The sequence below is a fragment of the Phalacrocorax aristotelis genome, chromosome 1 (assembly GCF_949628215.1).
Source record: "Phalacrocorax aristotelis chromosome 1, bGulAri2.1, whole genome shotgun sequence".
Lineage (NCBI taxonomy): Eukaryota > Metazoa > Chordata > Aves > Suliformes > Phalacrocoracidae > Phalacrocorax > Phalacrocorax aristotelis.
In genome coordinates this window covers 148,599,336-148,622,053 of record NC_134276.1, presented here as the reverse complement: position 1 = coordinate 148,622,053, position 22,718 = coordinate 148,599,336, and the positions used below count along the sequence as shown (strand labels likewise).

General features: G+C 40.6%; 1 protein-coding gene across 1 annotated transcript in view; it reads left to right on the top strand.

Annotated features, from left to right (window-relative positions):
* The window catches only part of PTPRO (protein tyrosine phosphatase receptor type O), a 154,267-nt gene that overhangs the window by 117,072 nt on the left and 14,477 nt on the right, over positions 1-22,718 (top strand). Inside the window, 9 exon segments of the mRNA XM_075115009.1 lie at positions 2,844-2,995; positions 5,012-5,132; positions 8,586-8,725; positions 11,405-11,537; positions 12,937-13,057; positions 15,038-15,106; positions 17,637-17,720; positions 21,001-21,036; positions 22,569-22,650. Coding sequence (XP_074971110.1) covers positions 2,844-2,995; positions 5,012-5,132; positions 8,586-8,725; positions 11,405-11,537; positions 12,937-13,057; positions 15,038-15,106; positions 17,637-17,720; positions 21,001-21,036; positions 22,569-22,650 — 938 coding nt within the window.

The following is a 22,718-nucleotide window of genomic DNA, read 5'->3' as shown; positions in this document are numbered from 1 at the left end:
CTGAAATGTTTGTCCCCAGTAGGTGCTGCCTTTTCACTCTTTCAAGTTACCAGGAGACTGCAGAGTTCTTTATCACCCTCAGCCTCTTTCTTTCTGGAGAAGGAACAGATGGTTTTATGGCGTACTTGGTCCTTTTCAGCATCATTCTGAGCAATGCTACCTCCCCTGCACAGGTTGCCAGGAATTAAAACAAAAACCCCAAAAAAACAAACCAATTCCCGACCCCCACTCCCGACCTCCCTAAATTGTAAAATACTAAATAGAAGGGTTTGTCATCTTCTTGACAGTACACCATCTGTCAGTTCTTCTGTGTATAACTACAAAGCTAACTTCTGCACCTGGAACATAAGCTTGATTTTTCAAAACAAAGCAGAAGGATCATCTGGCAGTTTGGGACCACACCTTGCAGCAAGCTCAGGGCAGGCAAACCATTTCCCTGATGCAGGATTCCGCTGCTCCTGTGGAGTCTCGAGCTAGGCTAGGGCTTTACTGAACTGCAGTCCTGGAATGAAAAGGGTATTAGAAGAGACCAGATGATATATAGTTCTCTTCCATGACAACCAGTCAGATGTCCCCAAGAGAATGGGGGAGATTTGGGGGATCCCAGAGACTTATCAGAAACAGAATTTGTTATCTCAGGCTCCTGCAGCAACAGTTGCACGCTGTTGTTTTAACGCAGGGAGAGACTGTGGTGCTGCCAGTGTTGCTGTGGTGACTAATGAGTTTTTAAAGCCACCTGCTGTAAACAGCTGGATTTAAAGCAATCATAAGCAAGGGCACTTTAGACCACCAACATTTTCTTTTACAATGAGAATGCTTTTAGCTTTGATGAAGCAAAAAGGGTAAGACAGACAGACTGTCTGTTGGTGTTGGTGTTGGTGAGTACCACCACATCTGTCCTTGTTGTGAAGCTTATTTCTGTTGGCCCCATGGATGCATTCAGCCCTCACTTCGGGTCAGGTCAGCAATGGGAAGTAACTTCCTAAAGCCTCTCTGTGCTACTCAGCTCCCAGTGGAACATGGTGCTAGGGGAGTCGATCGTGCAATACCAGACCCTTAGTCTCATTTCACATATCCTGGACATTCATTGCCAGATACCTAAGGCAATCATCTGTGTGGGCATTAAGAGGGAAAGCAGATCATCTATATTTAGGTATAGGAGGAAATTATTATTAGTGTGTAAGAGTCATGCCAGTCGTGACCTTAAATTGTAAGGAATACACAGTCCTTATGTAGGGGTCACCTGGGAACTCTAGAAATTAAAAGAAGCATTATTTTAAAGAGTTTATGCTAAATAAAATTGCTTCCTCTCAGCAGCGTAAGAGGGCATTTTCAAGATTAATTTGAGAGAATAGTCTTACTAAAAGTTTCTAAGTGGCTCTAAATTGTCCGTGCATTGTATTTGCTGCCTTTCTCAGCGACTGCTTCAGTAAATCTGTTCTCTAATGTCTCGATGCAAAAGTCATAGAAGCCTTCATGAAAGCAGCAGTGACATCTTGTGGTCCCTTCAAACAGACCCGAGCTCCGGGTCCATCCTGCGTTTCATGTCAGCTGCTGGCAGCCGCAGCTGTGCTGGCATCCAGGGCTCTGCGAGGGAGCGTGGTGGGGAAGGCCCTCTCACCAGGGCAGCCGCATCTGAGCTGCCTTTGCACAGACACACTGGACTCAACGGGGCTTGTGCAGAGGAAGATCGATCAGCCTGTATCATTTTCCTTAAGGTGCTCCTAAAGAATCTGCCAAGCACACAGATTTGTACACTTCCCCATTTTAGCCAGGTTATCCCACTGATGTCACTTTGAGAGGGGGTTATGAGCCTTATCAATCACTGACTTTCATTTTTGGGTCTCTACTCAGTTTTAACTTAAACCCTAAGTGGGGACCTGCACCTACAAATTAAGCAATCAAGGTGAGCTGATAAGCTGTTGTCCCTCTGCAATTAATAGAGAGGCACTTCCAGAAGATATTTCTATTACTCATCTTAAATACCTATTTTAGGAGGAGAGGAGTTGCTCTGGAGGTGGTTACCTTTCTTCTTAGGCTGCACAGGGAGACAAGGACTTGCTGGCAGCTCCAGCACAAGCCAAGCCATTGAACGGGCTGATGGGGCTGTGGTGCGGCAGTCTGAGCTGTGCAGCGCAGGGGATGGTACCAGGCAGGAGCTGGGTGTGTGGAGGAAGAGGAGGGACAACAGCTGCTTCACCTAACACCTAATCATGTAGCTACCATATGCCTGTAGACTAGACACTTGGTGCTTAGATGGCTGTCAGCTGATGGCTCCCTTCTGTGGTGGTGGGACTTTCACCCTAGGAGCAAATGTGGCTGTAGCTTTTCATGCAAAAATATGTTCTTTGGAAAACTGCAGGTTTGGAGCTTTTCCTCCTAGGAAGGTGCAAGCTTAGTGAAGAGAAGATATTTTCTCCTATGGAAGAGCTATCCAAATTATTCAGTGTGACAATTCTTATGTATTTCACACTGATTGTAATTTCTTTTCAGTGCTATAACACAGTGAAGCAATATCTGAGGCTTTTACCTTGACTTTGAATTCTATTTGTAAATGTTGACTAGAAAAATGGTTTATATCAATTTATAGCCAGTGGCTTCATGCTTTTTTCTTTGAAAGATTGCAAACAAAAGTGTATTTTTCTTCTGAATATCTACTTAGGTTAAATGCCATTTTTCATTTCTTTCATCCAGCACTCAGGTGCAGGTGCTTTTACTAATACATTTCTGCTATCTTTATGATACTGTCTTCCCAACGGTATCCTTTGTCAGAAGTTTATTACTGGACTTGGTAATCACCTGTGTTAGACCCTGTCTGTAACACGTTTGCCTTCTTCCTTCAGCACCAGTGGCACCTGAGATTACCTCCATAGAATATTACAACCACCTTTTGTATGTCACCTGGACGTATGGAGGAGATGGTACTGACCTTTCTCATTCCAGGATGCTGCATTGGATGGTGATTGCAGAGGGAAAGAAAAAAATCAAGAAGAGTGTAAGTATGAGTGGGGAAGGTGTCATTCATTCCTGCCATTCATTCAGTCATTTTGCTGGGTTGATTAACTTTGTATTACAAAGTCTCAGCAAGTTGATTAACATTGGTAGAATCCTGATCAGTTAAAGTTATTTCACAGTGTTAGCTGCACTTCCAAAGACTCAAGCTCTCAGAACGGCCAGCAGACAAAATTGTTCTATGGTGATCCAGCGCAAGTGTTGATAATTTAGGTGAGAATTTAAAAATAACTTCTTAAACTTCTGAGCTGCCGACAATAAAACAAAGAGTATTTTTGAGTGTACATATATGGTCCTTTCAATTCTTATTTAAAAATAACCAGACTACACTACTAGCAGAGGATTTTTGTTCATTCAGGCTAGGTACTATCACTTCCCATTTTCTGACTTTATCAAACATACGTCCTTATAAATTATATGGTTTTCATTTTCTGTTAAAATGCAAGTTCCAATAGCTGCTGTGATGAGGTTTTCACCCAGAATGTACACACTTATTGGAAAACTTGCCAGATGTTAAGGTGTGTCCTTGGTACATTATCTTGAACTCTTTGAGCATATTTAAAAATTGCTTAGAAAAAGAAGCCTGGGTTTTCCAGTGATGGATTAAAGTCATGCTGCTGCAGGGTACCAAGATGAATGTTTAACCTGAAGCAAAAGAGCAGCCCCTGGACATAGCGTGAGAAGAGTTTGAAATAACGGTGGAGCACTGCACTGCAAGGAAGTATATGGCCAGTTGTGTAGCCTCGTACAGCCTGTGGCCTGTGACTGTCTTCTGCATCACTGTTGATCTTTTAATCCTTGACAGGGGGAAAGTGTCTGGTCTTTTTCAAGGTAAAGGTTTCCCTTCTACAGTTGAAGACTCAGCAGATGCTGAATTGGAAGTGAATTTTCAGCATAAACATGTATTCATCAGCAATTTTTATTTGGATTTATATGGAACACCCTAGTTTTCATTGGATTCCTAGTGGCTGCCAGAGTGCACCTATCTGGAGCTTGTTGCACCATGAATCTAATTACATGATTAGTAGAACTGTTCAAAAATATGACATTTCTGAGCAGCAGAAACTTCCAGTATTTGGATCTTTGTTTCAAACAAGGAAGATTCTACTTCCTGCTATTTGAATACTTCCCAAGACTCTGAAGAAGTTGGTCAGTTTTTAGACAAGTGACCAAAATAACATGCGTAGTCCTTTTAGTCTTTATTCAGAACTGTCTATCCCTCTTGGAAGTGAAAGCTTAAGCCTGAAGTGCCTATGAAAACCATCATGAGATACCTGAATGTGCCCTTTCTAGATAGTCTACAAGTGCTCTGAAAACAGTCAGTTGTAGTGTGTGGGTTCTGCATCCTTCTCCATGACCCCGGAGAAATGAGGGGCTTACTCACACCTAAAATAATAGGAAGAAGTTATTCACAGTCTTCCGAAGCTTAGCTTGGTATTGGATCATATCTGGTTTCAAATTTGCAGATGACCAAAGTCAGACCCTGAGACCTATTGTGAAGTCAACAGGTCTCTACGTAGGTGTTAGACTTGCCCAGCGGATTTAATTTGCAGGTTCTTAGGATATATAAAGGCTTGCCTATATGTGTCTTCTGTACTCTTCTTAGAGATATCTGATCTCATTTAAATTCCTCTGACATTGCAATGGACTCAAATCCATGGCTTGGTTAGCATTTTGCACAGCTCAAAAACTCTGGCTGCAACAGTACTTTCATTGGTACGAGGGTGATTTTCTTTATTCCTTAAATTTTCACTGGTCATACAGAAAATACAGCCTGAGATTGTCTTCTGTCTGCATTGTGATATTCTGCTGAGCATTATGGCTTTCCACAGTTGCTGTCAGTGGGAACTGGTTCATGTAACAAGTCTAGACTATGCAGAAGATGTCTGCTTCAATGCACAGAACCTTCTTTGTAGTGTATTAAGTGACCAGATTAATTTTACAAGAAGGATATCTGGTTTGGGTCATATTTGACAGTCAGTGTCTATAATTATTGCAGGTAACACGCAATGTGATGACTGCAGTGTTGAGCTTACCTCCGGGGGACATTTACAACCTTTCAGTGACTGCTTGTACTGAACGAGGCAGCAATACTTCCCTGCCCCAGCTTGTGAAACTGGGTAAGAAATGGTGTCTGTAAATTATGAACTCACTCCTCCTCTCATCTGACAATAAAAGTAACTCTGGTAGCAGATTCAGCATCTTCTTCATTTCAGTGTCAACGTACCTGTGACCGCATTTGTTTCACAAAGCTATAATTTTCACCTCACCTTGCTGTGAAGATTGTCTCATTTCTGTATGTGAAGCTACTCTCCTAAAATAGTATTACTCATGAGGAGCATGAGTGGCAGAATCTGACTGTAATTGGAAGTAGGAGAGTGGAAATCACTTAATGCCTCTCTTGGAGAACAGCTCTGCTCCATACCTGCTTTCCTAAGGTCTTGAACACAGGCAGGTTTTGGGAGCAGCAACTCAGGCTTCACAGCTGAACTTTTCAATACAAAGCAGAACCTCCCTTGGTTTTGGCAAGCCTATTTCTGGGTCTGCACTCTGCCACCCAGTCTGGTTTCCTGTCTCCTCTCCTCTCTCACTGGACATCTCCATATTCTTCCAACACCAAAAATGTACCCTTAAATACAAATCAATTACAGTACTCTTTACAAAAACAATCAGATTCACAGTTGTGGAACCCAGCGTCATTCTAAGGGAAATATGTATAATCTACTCCAAGAAACAAAAAAAGACTTAAGAACTTCATTCTTTAGGTAGGACTTTAAAATATACCTTTCTGCCCAATATCTTCCTTTACCTGTGAGGAAGACTGGACACTACACCATCATACCTTAAGAGATTTTGCTTCACTTTTGCACTCATGTAGAATTATTGGGCCCTAGGTACCTAAAGCTGTGAAATTTTGAAGTGTACCCAACTGCTTTTACAGGTATTAACTCCACTGTGAAGGTGGGTAAAGAAGAGTTAGTAATTTCAAAATGGCTTATCTTCTCCACAGGCATAATAACTCCTTTGTGAGTGACAGTGAAAGAAATGAATTTAAAGGGCTCCACAATTTCTAATTGAATTAGAGGTCTTGAAGCAATCATTGTCTATTTGTCTTTCTCAATAGCTCTTACTCAAATCTCTTAAACAGCGCTAGGGGAAGTAGTACAGCCACAAGAACCTGAAGTTCTTCCAGGTCTTTTCACCAAAGGGAATATTTGAAAGATGTAGACAAATTCCATGGATTTTCCCTTCCCTGTGCAAGTCCTGTCCACTGTTTCCCCCATGCTTTGTATCTGCGCACAGTTAGGTGCATGTGTTCATTCCCAGGACTGAGTGGGTGGATGTGTGAGTGTGAGTATATCCCCCCGCTACCATTGTCAAATATTTTAGGGGGGTATTTCAAAATATCAGCTAGCTTTATCTTTCATACAGGTCCATTAGTGCCATGTATTACTCATGTTGCACACCCTCCAGCCTAGTTGTGTCTTCCTGTTCTTTGCTTATGGAAAGGCAGGCTCTTAATGAACTGGTACAGTTATTTAGCTCTTGCTCTTTCATTGACAACAGAGAGAAGGTGGAATTAGTTCCTTTTAGATAAATCACTTCTAGACTTCTGGTTGTTGGGTTTTGTTGGGTTTTGTTGTGTGGTTTTGGTATTTTTTTCTTTATGCTGTTTGCACTTTGAACATACAACAGTAAGGATGTTTTACCAGAAGTTTTCCTTCTCTCTGTTTCTGAGGGAGCAATGGGAGTTGTAATTAGCAGTAGTGGGAACTGACTCTAAGTGATAGACGACTCAGCACTTGGCAGTCACTTAAGCATTCCTGCCAAATGTTTTTCCCTCCATGATGTTTGCTTCATCCTGGCAACTTTCCACTTGCAGAAAAATCAAGCCATTTGCTGGAGGCAAGAGGAGGATTTGCTTGGGATGATGCCCAAATGCAAAACTCATATTTTAATTTAGGTCATTTTTTTACCTGGAGTGAGGGATGGAACGTGTTTCTGAATCCAAGAGCAGATATATGGGTATAATTAAGGGACAAGGACGCTTCCCTGTGTGGGTCTGGGACAACATGTACACTGCATTCCCTGTGACACAGGAGAAGCCACGTGAATGTGCCTCAGTCCCTACCCTGCTCTCCTCAATGCTCTCCCTAATGCCAATATAATCTTGGCAGCCTCCAACCCTAGAACACTGATCTGATTGTCTGAGGATCAGATACATCTCTAAAATGTCTATAACCACTTGAACAAGCCCTTTGTGCCAAGTTTTTTGTGGTGGATCTTACACATCACACCCAGGCTCCCGTGACAGCATCTCATAGAGTAAGAATAATAAATTATTTGTGAAGGGAAAAAATAAGAGCAAAATGTTGTTGTACATAGCACATCACATGTAGTGTGTCAGGATCCTGTCAGGTCATTGTTTGAAAACAACTACTTTCATTAAACTTCCATAGATTATGAAATGTGAAAACTGTGGAGGACAGCTTGGCAAAGTACAACCCAAACTTTGCCGTCTCTGAAGGCAAACCAAAGGGGCCCAAGATGCCTGGAGCACTGAAAGCTAGGGATTCTGTGATTTCCATAGTCCAGGTAGGTTCAGACGAGGTTGCAGTGAGGGGTGGCCTCCACTGGAGGTCAGCGTGGCCTCCCGCGGGCCACTGCCCGCCCAGCCACGGGGGTCTGTGGGTGGGGAGGTAGCCCTGGAGGGGACAGCCGAGGCCACCCCACACAGGGCCGGAGCACTGGGTGCAGACCCTTGTCTGTGTTTCACAGTATCTCTGATGCCACCTCTCCCACGAGACCCCCAATAGTCCTCCTGTCACAGGGTTCTCTCCTCCGCCCCATGAAGGAACCTCACTCCTGTGTGTATGTTTGCCCATTGCCAGTTCATCCAGCACAACAGCAATGAAAATCGAAGCAATAAATTGAAGACACCCAAAATCTGGACCTCTGCGTTCAGTGAGGAGAGAAGAGTCCCGCAGAAAACTGGAACGAGTGCAGACCCAACAGCCCTTACATATTAGCCTAGGGAAAAAAAAAACAACCCAACAGACGACAAGATTTTTTTAGAACTGCTAATTGACTAAATATTTCTTCTGCTACAATTAAATGAACGTAGACAGCCTTCGCTTGTGGGAAGCTGCTTCTTTATCATCTCCTGGGGCAGGCCTTCTGAAGCAAAGCTTTCTCAGGCTAAAAGTGTTGCTAGCATCTGGACAGTCATCTTCTCCCAAAAGACCTCTGTTAACACCGTTCTATTAATAGACTACGCAAATCATCCTCAAACAAGGGTTCTGCTGAAAAGGGAAGTGAAGTAATTATCCAACTGTCCAAACAGAGAACACTTTAAATAGAGAAGAAAAACCAAGGCATTTCATCATCTTCCCATTTTACAGTGGTAGCTTATCATCATGAGAGGCAGGGCTTTACATTTGTGGGCTTTATCTGAAGGAAATGAAAGATAGAAGGGCATCAGGCATTGCTTTCTTTTTATTCAAGGCTTCCTTTTCCCAGTTGTCTGAAAACTTATAGATAAGCTTAATAAAAGGAGATTTTCTCATAACCAGAACCAGCCCCTCCAAAATCACTGTTTGCTGTCAACAAGACACAGACCTCCGTGACTCTGCTGTGGGTGGAAGAGGGAGTGGCTGATTTCTTCGAAGTCTACTGCCAGCAGGCTGGATCTGGTCAGGAAACAAAAGTCCAGGTATGTAAGCGACTCTTCTTCAATTTCTGCTCTTCATCTCTGAAACGGAGACTGGGCCTTGCATCTTTCTGGTTTGTTACCTGTTGCTTAGCATTTGTGTGTAAAGCCCAATGACATTTTATGCTCAGTACACAGGTTAGGTCATTAAACCAAATGTGGTAAAGTGGTTCAAAATTAAACCTTTAAAACCTAAACTACTGAAACATTTCAAATACTAAAATATGTTGTACTTTGCAATATTAAGAACTGGCTTCTGTCTTATTGATGAGATTATAACCAGTTGGACAGAAGCTATGTGCATCCAACAGGGTGCCAGTCTTTCGCTAGTCATGAAAATGGCTCCAATATACTGTGGAAAACCTGAAAGGCCACAAAACTAAGGGAATGTCAATGGGCAAGAAGGGAAAAATAGTCAGAGAGCTTGAAAAGGAATGGGAAAAATGGACATATTTAGATGCCATGAGATCTTTTATGCAGCATTTAATTATTTCTGTCTTAGTTTACTCCTGGTTTTGAGAACTATTAACCGAAGTTCAGTAGGACCTTCACTGTTATTTAAAGGGTATCTTTATGCTGCAAATGTGGCTGCTTCTCAATACATTTTGCCTCTTAAGATATTTCATTCCAGACCCACCTTCTCAGCCTCACAAATGAACCTCCTTTTCTCTCTGTCCAGTTAGGTTCCTGTGCTCAGAGGCCACCTGAATACCTGAGTGTTTAGACTGGTAACATTGTTCAGTGAAGAACAGAGCAGTAGTAGTTTTAATTCCTTAACATTCAATGCTGTGCAACATATGAGGCTTAATTTGCAGTTTAGCTGACGGTATAGTGAATCACTGTGATTACATGCAATGAAACATCATTCTCTCATGTGGGCTGTCACACATAATATGGAATCATTCAGGAAAAAGTAAAAAATAACCCACTCAGACTACTGATTATCCCAAAAGGGATGCATACATTCTTTAATCCTATGGAAGACCAGTCTGATTTATTTAATAATCTTTTTAAATTGAGAAAGGCACTGACTAAAGGGGGAAAAAAAAGTGTAAATGCACTTTATCTTTTAGATAGTTTGGATTCCACATCTAGATTCCTGCTTTTTCACAGTACACAGCTAAAGATCGTGAAGTCCTTATCCACTTAGCAGAGATTCAAAATAAAGATATGATCAGGCAAGGAAGGTACCACAGGATTTGCAGCTTTAGTGCAGAGCAGATCTTTTTTAAGTATATCAGGAAAAGTCTGCTCCATTTGGCAGGAGCTTCAGTGGGTGTCTCATTTGTTGACATGAAAGTCTGGCACTGGGAAATGCACGGAGATTGTCAGCTCACCTCTCATTAGATTCGTCAGTCTCTTTTCGGTCTCCATAAATAAAGGGGAAGGGCTCCTTTTTGAACTACAGAAAAGGATGCTTTCCCATTAGACTGGTGAAAATTCTTTACCTGTGATTTTCCATAGTAATTACATGAACATTTTTGCCCTTTTCCTCCATTCTTAAATCAACAAAATGAAAAGCAACAGCTTTCCAGGTTTGAACATCTTGGGTTTTCCTTGACTAATTTAAATTTCTCAGAGGGGAAGATGGAAAACATCCAGTTAAGTTAATCTGCCAAACTGTGGCCCCTCCTTTCAGCTCAGGGAATTAAAGTCCCCTCCCTTACACTCACGTACATGTGATTTCATCTGTGTAACGTACTTCAGAATTGCACTGCAACAGGAAACCTTGCTCGTCTAGAAGGAGCCCATGAATGGCAACAGGCCACTGCAAAAACGCAGTGCTTGGGACTTGTTATAGCATCTTGCACTCCCTATCCGGAGAGAGTTCATTCATAAAACTTCTCTTTGTTCCCCTTCTAAACCACTGGCTCAGTGTCCTTATTTTCACATTTTCTACCCACCCTTGGTTCTGCTGGAGAGTCCAGAAAAACTTCTGAGGACTTCGAGGAGCTATATTTTTAAGTCAACGCATGTGTTGTATTCGTTTTCTTTTGCTATATCAACATTTATGAAGCACAAAATTGTTTACCAGGGACATAGTAATTAAAACATTGTATAAGGATATTATGGAAAGAGCTTCTACTAGCTAGAAAAACTGAGGTGTGTGATACTTGATCATGGTTATTACCCAAAGGCTTTGTTCTAGCTTTGTTTTTCACCTTGGCCATGTGAAAGGCTCAGAGCTCTTCACGTCCAGAGGAACTGCCTCAGAGGAAGAGATGACACATATTCATATGAGGGTGTGGAAGTTGTGACTACCTTGGCCACACTTTGAATAAAAATAACTTTATTTTCCTCCTACCTGTGTGGCTTAGGAGCCAGAGCTCATGAGCTCTGCCCTCCTCTGGGGATGTCCTGGGGTTCACAGTACCTTCCCCCACCATGCATGTGCCTCACTAACCCCCTACAAGGTACCCTCTACCCTCCCTGGGGTGCTCTGGGTTGTTCCTGCTGCTGTTTGCACCCTTGTTCCTCTCCCCTCTTCTGCCAGGCTGCCAGGCTACCTGCCTATTTTCAAGGGCAGGCCCTGGTTACATTCCCTGGGTTTCAAAGTGCTGGTTTCTTTCACCAGATCTGACTTTACCTGGTCAAATATATGGGTGGGGAGGGGAGCACTGGTTTGTGCTCTTGTGTTTACAGGAGAGACAAACTTCTGTGTATTTTTCCCCATGCCTGCAGGAACCTGTCACTGTCTCTTCACACGTAGTGACCATTTCCAGCCTAACCCCTGCCACTTCCTACAATTGCAGTGTGACCACCTTCAGCCACAATAGCCCCAGCATCCCCACTTTCATTGCAGTTTCCACCATGGGTAAGCAGCACTTCCCTCCTTTCTTCTTCCTCCTCCAGTTACAACATCTGTTTCTCCTTGCTTTCTAAAGCTGCTCTCAGTAATGCTGGCCCCAGTGGTTATTTGTATCATGGAAAGGCTGCCAGATGTGGATGGGATGGGGAAGCAGCTTTAAAAAGTTGTCAGAAAGATCCCTGCTGGGGCGGTTGACTTGGAAAAATATAAACTAGAGGCTCAGTTTCTCTGCTGGGTTTTGGAAATCAGGGACCTAGTCTGTGGTGTCAAGGCTGAACATCAGGGTACTGCTTGATGACATTTATGGAGAAAAATGTCTTCTCAGCCCAAACAAGAGGAAAAATCCCATTTATAAGCTGCTAAGGCAAAAAATCGCTTTCTGCTTTCAACGAGGAAGTGGAGATAGGGTGAGAGAGAAGGAGAAGGGCCACTGCAGGATCTTGAACAGTCACACCCTGACACCCTGAAGGGATAGCTCCTGATGGAGGCTCCCCGGGCATGTCTTGAAGCGGGGCTCTGTACTGACTCTGAAGAATGAATATCAGTGTTGAACTGCCCAGGGCACTGGACCTTTCTTTAAAATCTCCCCTTCAGAATGATCAGTGTCATCTCTGCTTAGTTAGGGAGTTGTACAGCTTTAGTCACTGGTCCTGTATTTCATACACCACTCCATGCTGTCAGTGGCTGATACTTAGCTTAAAAATCTCTATGATTTTTAATCTAAAAAATGCTTCTCTAGACAACTGTGGATGTAAAGTTATTCTGAGCAAGTAAAGTAGAGAGCAAAATAAGAGTTCTGTTCTTATATAATGAGCAGAACAGGGTATCTGGTCTCATAGTAGTAGTCAATAAGCATGTAATATAGAAAAAAATAAATCAAGGTTTCATTATTGAGAGTTGATTCCAACTCTTACTTAAAAGAGAGTACTTTGTTAAAATTTAATTGTCAGACTAATACAATCAATTTCAACCCAGAATATTACAGAGCCTCAGCCTGTTATTTTGCTTTTGTGTCAGAAAAGGTATAGATTATTGTTGAAGAACAACTTCAGAGTTAAATGTGCTTTGGAGACCCAGGAGATGATGAATATCTGTATTTTGTATTTCCTTCACCTTTTTTTCTCATGTTATGAATGTCAGTTAAAAAGGGAAAAAAATCAGAACATGCTAAAGTTTAACAAAATGCCAGATTGAAGTAATTTCTCCACAGAAATTTTGTAAGAGCAACTAGTCAAAGCCTCCCTTTATCTCTAGGTGTAGATTTTTCTCTCTGTAACACTCCAGGCTGAATGAAATGAGTTCAGAAAAATAACACGATCAACATTCAGGGGGAAAAAAAAGAACCCCAAACAAACTGTCAGTGCTTCTGAACTGAGTAACCAAGAGTCCTTGTTTGTATGTACAGTCACCGAGATGAATCCCAACGTAGTGGTAATCTCTGTGTTAGCCATCCTAAGTATCCTTCTGATTGGACTGCTGCTGGTGACTCTTGTGGTACTCAGGAGAAAACATCTACAAATGGCCAGGTAAGTCCAGATTCGTGCTAATTCAAAAAATTTCAGACAACAACAAACATGTCATGACAATAGTTGCAACTGAGGATGCTGGTGTGCATGGGTGCTGCTCGAGATGCTTGTGAACAGGTTACCTTCAAAATAGTTGTGCTGCTATTTAGGATCAGCATGTCTTCTCCCTCTAGCTACTCTAATTCTTGATCTAAGTTATAAGCCTCAAGCTTTGTCTTATTTTGAGCTGTGCAAGATTGGGCCTATACGAAGTACAATCATTTATTACAAAAGCGTTGTGTCAGGAACATAAAGAATAATTAGGATCTGAGGCAACTGGGCATGAGCAGGACATCAAGATGTTTTGCAAATCTTTCATATGGTCTGGAACAGGAAATTTTCCATATCAGCAGATAAGATGGTTTGTTCATCAGGTCCAGGATGCTGCATACCTGAGGCCATGTAAGGCCTGAGCCCTGGCAGCCAAACCCCTAGGACAAGGGAGGATGTGCCCAGGGCCCTGAAAGTCTCTTTCTAAAGCATTTGCCAGTCTGCCCCCAAATCCTGGTCTTCCAGTTGTCCAGTTTGTTCATTCATATGGACTTCCTTCCTATGGGAACTGCAGCATGGGAAAGAGCATATTGGCTCACCTAGATCTTGTCCTTCTATGCAGTCAGGATGCAGCCAAATATGCACTGAGACCCACAAATCCAGAAGGGATCCTCAGGTCCTGCTGTTCACCTAAAACATTAATGATCTCAATTGGTTGTGTCGTACAGATGAAAGGAAAAGTTATCTTGTAGGAGTAAACCTTTTTTTATAGAACCTTTAATTCCCTCAGCTAGCTGCACCAATCATTTGTACCTGAATATTGAAATTCAGTTTCCTTTTCCTGGTGGTCTTACCTGTAACAGTTCACTCTAATGTGGGTTATGTTATGGCCTGAGTGAACAGTGGAAGTTTCTCTAAACCCTCAATATATGGTTCACCTCCTGGTTTTGGAAGTGTCCTGGAGTCTTCATCCTTTCATAATCTATGTAATATATTTTATATTCATTTACTGTCCTGTGTCACAAAAGGAAATTACTTCATGTAAAAAAACTTATGTGAAGAATCTTGCACTTGGCTACCCAGCAGACACTGCATTTTATGTGTCATGTCTTGGCTACGTATTCCATGCAAGAGATGACCACATCACACGTATTTTGCAGGCTATCTCTTTCAGTGAACATTATGTGGTTTGTTCCTTTTACATGTAACCGCCTCTGTGAAAATACCAGCTAAATTAATTTTCTTTCCTATTTAATTACTGTACAGGCAGCCCGAAACTTTTTCTTTTTCTCTTCATCACTGCTTCTGGCCACAACAGATAAAATGCCAGAAGGAAATTAAAAAAATAAAACCAGTAAGAAGCTGTAAGCAATTATTTTCTTAAGTCAAGGTATCAAAAATAGTCAAGTCAGTTTATCATTTGTAACTGAAAATAATGGACTTGTGATAAATTCACAGGAATGTTATTCAGGAAATTAAGTTTTTTCCCACAACTATTTTGTGAACTCAAAATTACCATGATCCTGTCAAATGGAGACAATTATAGATCTCTGTAGAGTTGGGACAGTGAATATTTAGTATAGAAAGGTAAATGCTTAGCATGTGTACTCAGGCCAGCAACTAGCGCTAGTGCCAGACTATAGAAAGCCCAAACCTGGACAGAGGATGAGCTGTATTTGAGATCTTTATTATCAACTTCTCCCTTGTTTCACTCTTTTTAAAGCATTATTAGGAAACCTGATCTCAGGTGATGTTGAACATTTATTGGGTTTGGATGTCTGTGTTAAGGGATTTTAGTTATGTTTATCGCAGATTATCTCAGCCCTAGTCACAGATGTGAGTGTTCAGCACTTCTCTGCAACTCCAAGAGTTCTCTGTTAAACCAACATCATTGCAAGCATTGTGAATCAAAAAGTGGTAACTCTGTGTCCAATGGTCTTCCTGAAACAGGGAGTGTGGGGCTGGAACCTTTGTCAATTTTGCATCTTTAGAGAGAGATGGAAAGCTTCCCTATAATTGGTGAGTGTTTGAAGCAAAGCTTTTAATTATGTTTTTCCCCACCTCAGCTTTTTGGCAAATATGATATTTAACCTTAAGTGATTATTTCTATGTTATCACTGCCCCTCTTTAAGATAAAATTACTATACCTGTTATTTTAGTATTTTATTTCCTGAATGATGAGTCAAGACTATGTATTCTGTCACCTGCTATTTTTAGTAGGGAATGATGAATATACACGTCAGCCAAGTTGCACAGAGGTGTTTTGGGAGGATATTTTTTTCCTTTCTCTTACAGACATATTTCCTAAAATAACACAAGTGTAGAAACTTGACCTATAAATCCATTAGCACTTCCATAGAGATATATTGACATCCAGGAGTAAACTTCCCTGTAGCTGACCAGTTAGCAACTGTCTTCATGCAGTGCCATTAATTAATTTTTCCTTACATTGCAAGACAAGGACAAGCCAGCTGAAATATTTACTGTAACTTAATTTTTAGTGCTGTTGAAAAGACTTGAAAGAAACCCCATAGTCTTGCTAGTCTAGAAAACCACCTACAAGAGTTGCACGCACTGACTGTGAACGCCAAACCATCACTGACACCATCAGCCAAAGAGAAGTATTTGAACAAAGAAAGTGTGTACGATTAGCTTTTATAGGCGCCAAAGGTCTCCAAGAGCTACCTGATTGGCACCTGAGTGGTCATTTCCATTCTTATTTTGATAATCAAATGGGTGCTAATGACTGACCCAAGGTTTACTCTTTTGTTATCAGCAATCTCTGCAAAAAACTCTTATCTTTCAAGGCAAGTCCAAACACAGATATTTAAAAGCATATTATCAGCCCCATTCCAGTGTAGCAAGAAGAAAATGCGAGCCTTGGTTTTACACCCATGGTCAGCTTTGTTGACAGCCAAGAAGTTGGAAAGAGGAGTTGGTGCACAGGGAACTGCTTCCATGATCTCAGAGGAGACAGCCTGCCAGCAAGGATGGGATTAAATGGATCAACACTGCACCACAACAAGTCTTTTGCTAATAAGCATGCAAACTGAACTAACAAGCCCAGTAAATCTTGTCAATACCTCACTGTGCTGCTAATTAACAAGATATTAAACAAGCTTCACTTGCTTGGTTTAGCTTTAATAGCAGCCAGCTGTATGCAGTACAAACTAATCTCTCAGTTTCTCTTGCTTGGACTATATTAATGGCATAGAAGGCAGAAGATCAAACGCTCATGTTAATTAAATATCCAAGCTTGAATCAAATTATTACACTAGCAACAGATGTTATTCAAACCATAAAAGGCTTTTTTATGGAAAGGGGAATTAATTAATAAGTTTGGATGTAAAAGTGAAGGTTCTTGTTGCTTGATTTAGTATATATGTATATAGGTGTGTGTATGTATGTATGTGTATATATGCATATATGTATACATACGTAAATGAAGTTACAAAAATACAAATTGGGGAAAATATTCCTGCTTATTACCTCCACAAATTTTCAGTAACTGAAGGCAGTGTGCCCTAATCTTATGGGTCTGACTTCCCTGAGAGTTAGTAAACATATCTTTTTTTGTGTGCCTCTGTTGTCTAATGTCAAGACCAGATTCACTGTCCATCCAGGCAGCCAAATGGAAAATATGGCTCTAAAGACAGGTAGAAGCATTAAGAAACCCATTTTTCTTGAGGTCATTCCAGGGATCTGGTAAGGGAGCTATGGGCATATCCACTGATTCCTATGGAAAGCTCAGCTCAGCAGAGTTTTCAGGATTTGAGCAATATCTGCACCTCTTTCTTTTAATTAAATAAAATTGATAAAATTGTTCAGTACATCTGAGCAGTAGGTGAAAGAAGTCTAGACTGAATTTGTACTCAATTTTCCTTTAGCCACAGTGAAACCTGCTGTGACTAGGTATTCACGGAAACCAGAGTTAGAAGAAGTTCAAATAGTGTTTAGATGAAAGCCTAGGAAAGAATTTAAAGCACTTAAAGTGGGACTGTGCAAAGTGGTATATGGTTGTTTTCAGAAATCTCACTCAATAGAGGGTATTAAGAGATATTGGAATGATCTGAATTTATCTCTGATACAGATGTTCTGATATCCACAGGATCACCTGCAAGAGCAAACATGGGAGATTATCATAGTTGTACATGGTAAAAACAATGTCTGTCCTGAAATATCTCAAAACATCAGAAAATAGACTTAGCACTACCTGCGTAATGGCCATAAACCGTTTCAAACACATTTTACTATCTGAAAATCTGCCAGTTCATCAATTAATATTGATTTAGAATAACAGGCCTAAATCAATACCATAAAACACATGGGGTTTGGTGGGGGTTTTTTGGATAGCTGAAAATCCTGCATAGGGTGTCAGATTGAGGAGTAAAAATTCTATGGATGCTAATAATATGAAGCAAGTAAGAGGAAGCCTTCATGGGTTTAGCTGGTTTTTAAAATAGAATTTGCTGATCTCCTGATTTCTGTTTGTCTTACTAACTCTCCTCACTTTTTCATCTTTATGTATGTTATTTATTAATGCTCACAGGCGTAGAAGTGTATTTGCTTTCCTAACTCTGCTACCCTCATGCCTTTGGACTGATTATCTTTTGGCATTTTATATTAATCCTTGGTAAGTGATTTACTTGTTTTTCAATAAACAATGTGTAAAAGATGTTAATTTCTATTACATGAAAAATGTGTTATACCTTTGTTTTCAAATGGGTCAAAGCTTTTGAAGATATAATTTTCTTGTACTAGAACATGGATTGGAGAGGATGTGGGTATCAAAGTATTTGCTACCCTGCTTCATCTAGTCTGTCTGTTTATGCTCCAACCCATTTTGGTATTCAAAAGCTAATCTTACGGTGGTCATCATATTCATCTCATGGCTCTCTGCAATTTTTGCCACTGCATTATAAGTCCTGGCTTCTTCTGTCCCAGTTATTCATCTGTTCATTGCCTAGCATTGCCTGCTGCTGCTGCTGCTTTTCTATTACTAAAATTGCTTGATCGTGCCCCACCTGTTTGGTGTGTGATGTCCAATACCTTAGTCTTTAAAGGTGCAGTTATGCTCCCCTGACTTCAGTAAAAGTTTTGCTTTTGAAAACAACAGTTCACTGAGAACTGATAGAAACTAACAGTCCCAAAGTGTAAGAGTTGGGTCACTATGTGTGCGTCTCTGTGTGTATGTGTGTATATTTAATAGTTTAGTCTGTAAATAACTTATAAAGACTTAGTAAACAACTGATTGGGGTTTTTTGAAAATACCTAACCAACAAAGCCACAGGGTCTATTTAGTACCAGAAGTGTTTTACAAACCATTTAACAAATAATTATAATTGACTGTGATCTAGAAATGCTCACTTTATACAGAAGAAACTTAAGTTTCTGATGGGTTTGAGTCCAATATACAGTGATTTATAAAAATGTGGTACTGAAGTTAAGATTTACTTTTGACCAAATGTTTTGCCTGGTGTTACCATATGGCACCAAAGCCCTGGCAGACAGTCATTGACATCTTCAGTGTAGGGATATCTAGACTGGTTTTCCTTGAGTCACTTTGGGTCTGTAGAAAAAAACATCTAAGTTTTCAGTGGGCCTGGAAGAGAGTGCATTTATGTAACTAATTCTTCTCCCATGAAAATAAAAGCATGCTCTCCACACACACAGAGCCAAAGAGCAGATGGAAATCTTCCACATCTCTCCAAGGCTAATATTATATTCACTTGTAACTTGTCTGATGCACACTCAACTATTGGAGCCACACAGCGATGGAGGATCAGGCAAGCAGTTTATTATTGTGGAGGTCACACTGATCTATCTTAACTCTCTAATGGTCAAGAAACCCACGGTGGCCACTGCCAATGACACTCCTGCAAAAAGTCATCGTCTCCTTTTGCCTCTTTACCTCTTTTGTTTAATATGCATTAATATGCATTACCGTGGGTCTTTCTCCAAACAAGCTACTTAGTTTAGTCTAGGTGACCAAGTTTAAAGGAGTTTAAATTGAATGAGATTGGATTAATTCCTGTATTTGTATTTTAATCTGTAGGGTAAATGGATGAACAGATGAAACACCAGCTAATGTTTCAAATGCCTTTGTTTTGCTTACAAGTTGGTTTAAAACATTTATGAACATTCAGGAAACAACTGCAATCCTAAGAAACAAAGGCCTCTTGAGACTATCAAAGCACAAGAAATTGTTGCTGAGAAATGGATGTCAGTCATTTGTTTTATTGCCTCTTGAAGTGTTCCTTGGAGGAGCGTTCTTAGAAGCATTCCCCTCATAAACGGCATTTAGACATTTTTTCTTTTGAAATTAAATCCAATGTGCCCAACATTAAAAGGTTTACCACAGTCACAAGGGATAGAAATGTGTTGAATAATTCAGAGAAATTAATTCTAAGATTTCATTGGAAAAAATCTTTGAAGATGTAGAATAAATATTACTAGGCTATGTGTATGGTGCACAAGAATGTACAGATACTATACAGGTAGTATTTGTATAGATAACGTGGTAGGCTGAAAAGGTTTATAATATTTGCAAAGTAGTGTAAAGCTGGTATTGCTATGGCTTTTGTTAAGTCTGCAGGCAAAGCTCCACATCAAAATGGAAACGTACCTCGACAAGATAAAAAAATTACTACATGTTGTGGCTGCTTCAAAAACTAAACATTTTGTGACTTAATTTTGGAAATTGTTTTTTTTTAATTTCACTTCTAAACTTAGCAGGGTAGAAAAGTAAAAATGCTCCACTTTTTAGTATTTCTTTATGTATATTTTCATTGTTTTAAAATTAGAAGACTTCACCTTTAATTTGCTAATTGCAGCTGTGACCCAAGTTATCCAGAAATCATTTTAATATCATCATGAGATTAAAAATAGCATCATTATAATGTGGTGAACGAACAAATATTGTTTAATGCCATGGAAAAAAGATGGCACTACTAAAATCCCTTCTGAGTAAGCAAGAATCTATTTGTGCTCTGTGGCTGGTTTAACAGGGGGGATCAGTATTTTCAGATCTCTAGCCAAATTATTCCAAGGTGCTCGCTATGTGCATTTAATCTGATTGATTGCTTAACCTTTTTGTGGCAACAACAAAAGGAACATACACACCCCCTCCAAAAGACCACATGGTGGTAGTTAGTGTAGTGCAGTTCTTAAGTCCATGTCTTATGGGTTACACTGCTTAGCACACTCATAAGCTTGATGGCAACTGTTGCTAGTGAATTATATCACTTATAAATCATGTGAAGACAGTGTATTACATGACTGGCATAATTATCTCTAGCTGTTAAAAGTCAGTTAGAATTACCTAGAGTTTAAGTCTGAGTCCCGCTGAAGTCAATAGGATATTTGCCATTGTCTTCATTGATCATCATATTATGAAATGAGTGAAAAATAGTGTTCAGGCCCTTTCCGTTTTCCTTCACCCTTCCTTGAATTTGCAGATGGTGATCTTCTCCCTTTACCCAACAGACACTTCTCATTCCCGGTTTCTCTCTAATGTTGCCATCCAGTTTCCCAGCCCACTAGAGCCAGAGTGGAGCAGCCTGGGGAGTGCCTGGTGCCCCATCCCCTGTAACAGCACGGCCCACTGCCAGGCTCAGGCCCTGCGGACTCAGCCCCAGCCCACCTGAAGCCAACAACGCTGTTGGGTCAGAATTTGTAGGGGCCCCATTGCTTGTGTTGGGCACAGGTTTTCCCTCTCACAAGCATGTTATTGTCAGAGCCACAGAATGGAAAACGCATCCCATAGGTGTCAATGGAAATTTTGCTATAAGCTTAAAAATGGTCCATCCTGAGTATGATGGTGACCAGAAAACCTATGTTCTTAAATCAGTACAAACTTTGAATAAAGGCTATACAATAGTTTAATAAATGAAAAACACTTTTTTTTTTTCCAGGAGTAAAAATGGATTAAAGAAGAGAAAGCTGACCAAGTATGTAACTTCTCTGATATCTAAAGAAATAAATAAAAAAAATATCACCTTTGACTAAACATGCATTATGGAGTACATGGTATAGTGATATTGCAGTTACAGATATAGAAAACTTCTTGGTCAACACATCCTGAGAGAGATATCTGATAGCAGAAAACAAACAATAATTGGTCAAAATCATTTCTTCTCGACAAATAGGTTATGGTAGAACAGCTCCTTACTGACAGAAGATCAGTCATCGGGGAAAAGATCAATTATCCAACTTAGTAATTCCAACAGAGCTTATCCTTAGTTAAAAATGACAAATGGTGAAAAACTGGGATGCATTTGTTTCTAGTGATATTTCCCTCTTGACATGAGGCTCTCATTATGGTTGTTGCTAGAACATTAGATCATTAATGCTAACGAGTAAACAGGAGTAATTAAGTGGTGATAAGACAGGTTCCTTTGGGCATACTGCCTCAAAGCAAATGAAAAGATTACTGTGTACATGCTTCAGTAGCTTGTAAATTAGAGCATGATAATTAGGTGAGGGAAGCTGTTTACCTGTGTTTCGTTATTCAGAGCGTTAGCCTAATTATTTCTCCGTTATATTCAGAGGCTGTGCCTGTACTAACAGGTAGACCCTTACCTGGCAAAAAAAGTGTGTAGCATGATATGAGTTGCTAAATCAAGACTAATTTCTACCTGCTGAAGCTGTGCATGGTTTTGTAGAGTTATATGCTACTTTTTTTAGCCACCACCTCTCTAGAAGGAGAATTTAACCTCCAGTGACAAACATGTATAGTTCTCAAAGCCAGCAGAGGAAGCAGTCGCAGCAGTTGTATCCAAAATGTTATTTTAAGGATTTGGGTTTTTTGTGGACTTTCTAAAAAAATCAAAAGCTAAATATGAAATCCATTTTTCTGCATTAGCAAAGCTCAGATGAATTTTAAAAGTAGCTCTGCCAGATGTGAAAATACCTGAAAGAAATAATTTACATGGCACAAGAAGTAACTTAAATGAAGCAACCTGCTGTGGTGCCAGAAGCATGTACTGGTGGGGTGGTACTGGGAGTGGGTCTGCAATGGGTGCTGGATCACCGTTTATTGCACTGCCACCTGTGCCCTGGGGACATATCCACCTGCAAAAGTGGTTCAGGAGCCAGGGAAATTGTAGTAAGAGTGTATGGGCCATTCCCCTCAACTCAGACCAGTGGTTTCCCTTGGGTGGGACAACTCCAACCCCCCCAAACCAGGGTGCTTACTATCATCAGCAGCTGCAGCACTGAGCTCACCCAGAGCGATCAGCAGCCCTCTCTCAGCTTGTCTTTCGGGCGCCATTGTGGTAGGATGCAGGTAATGAGCAACATGCCCACTATTTGGTGGCACTGAACCACAAGGGTTTTTTCCTCCTTAGTGTTGCTTTCTAGCATTAACGGTTGCAAATACATATTCATGACTTGATAGTATTCTGGGGGGAAAATAGAAATAAAAAGTAGTGGAAAAGTTTGGGGTTTTTTTTCGTAATTTCTATGTGTTTTTCTTTTAAAGCCCTGTCCAGTTGGATGATTTTGATGGCTACATCAAGGATATGGCCAAAGATTCAGATTACAAATTTTCTCTGCAATTTGAGGTAAATCTGTGGGGACTCTGTCCTCTTCTAGCTGCTATGCCTAGATCAGCTTTTTCCAGATGTCAGGT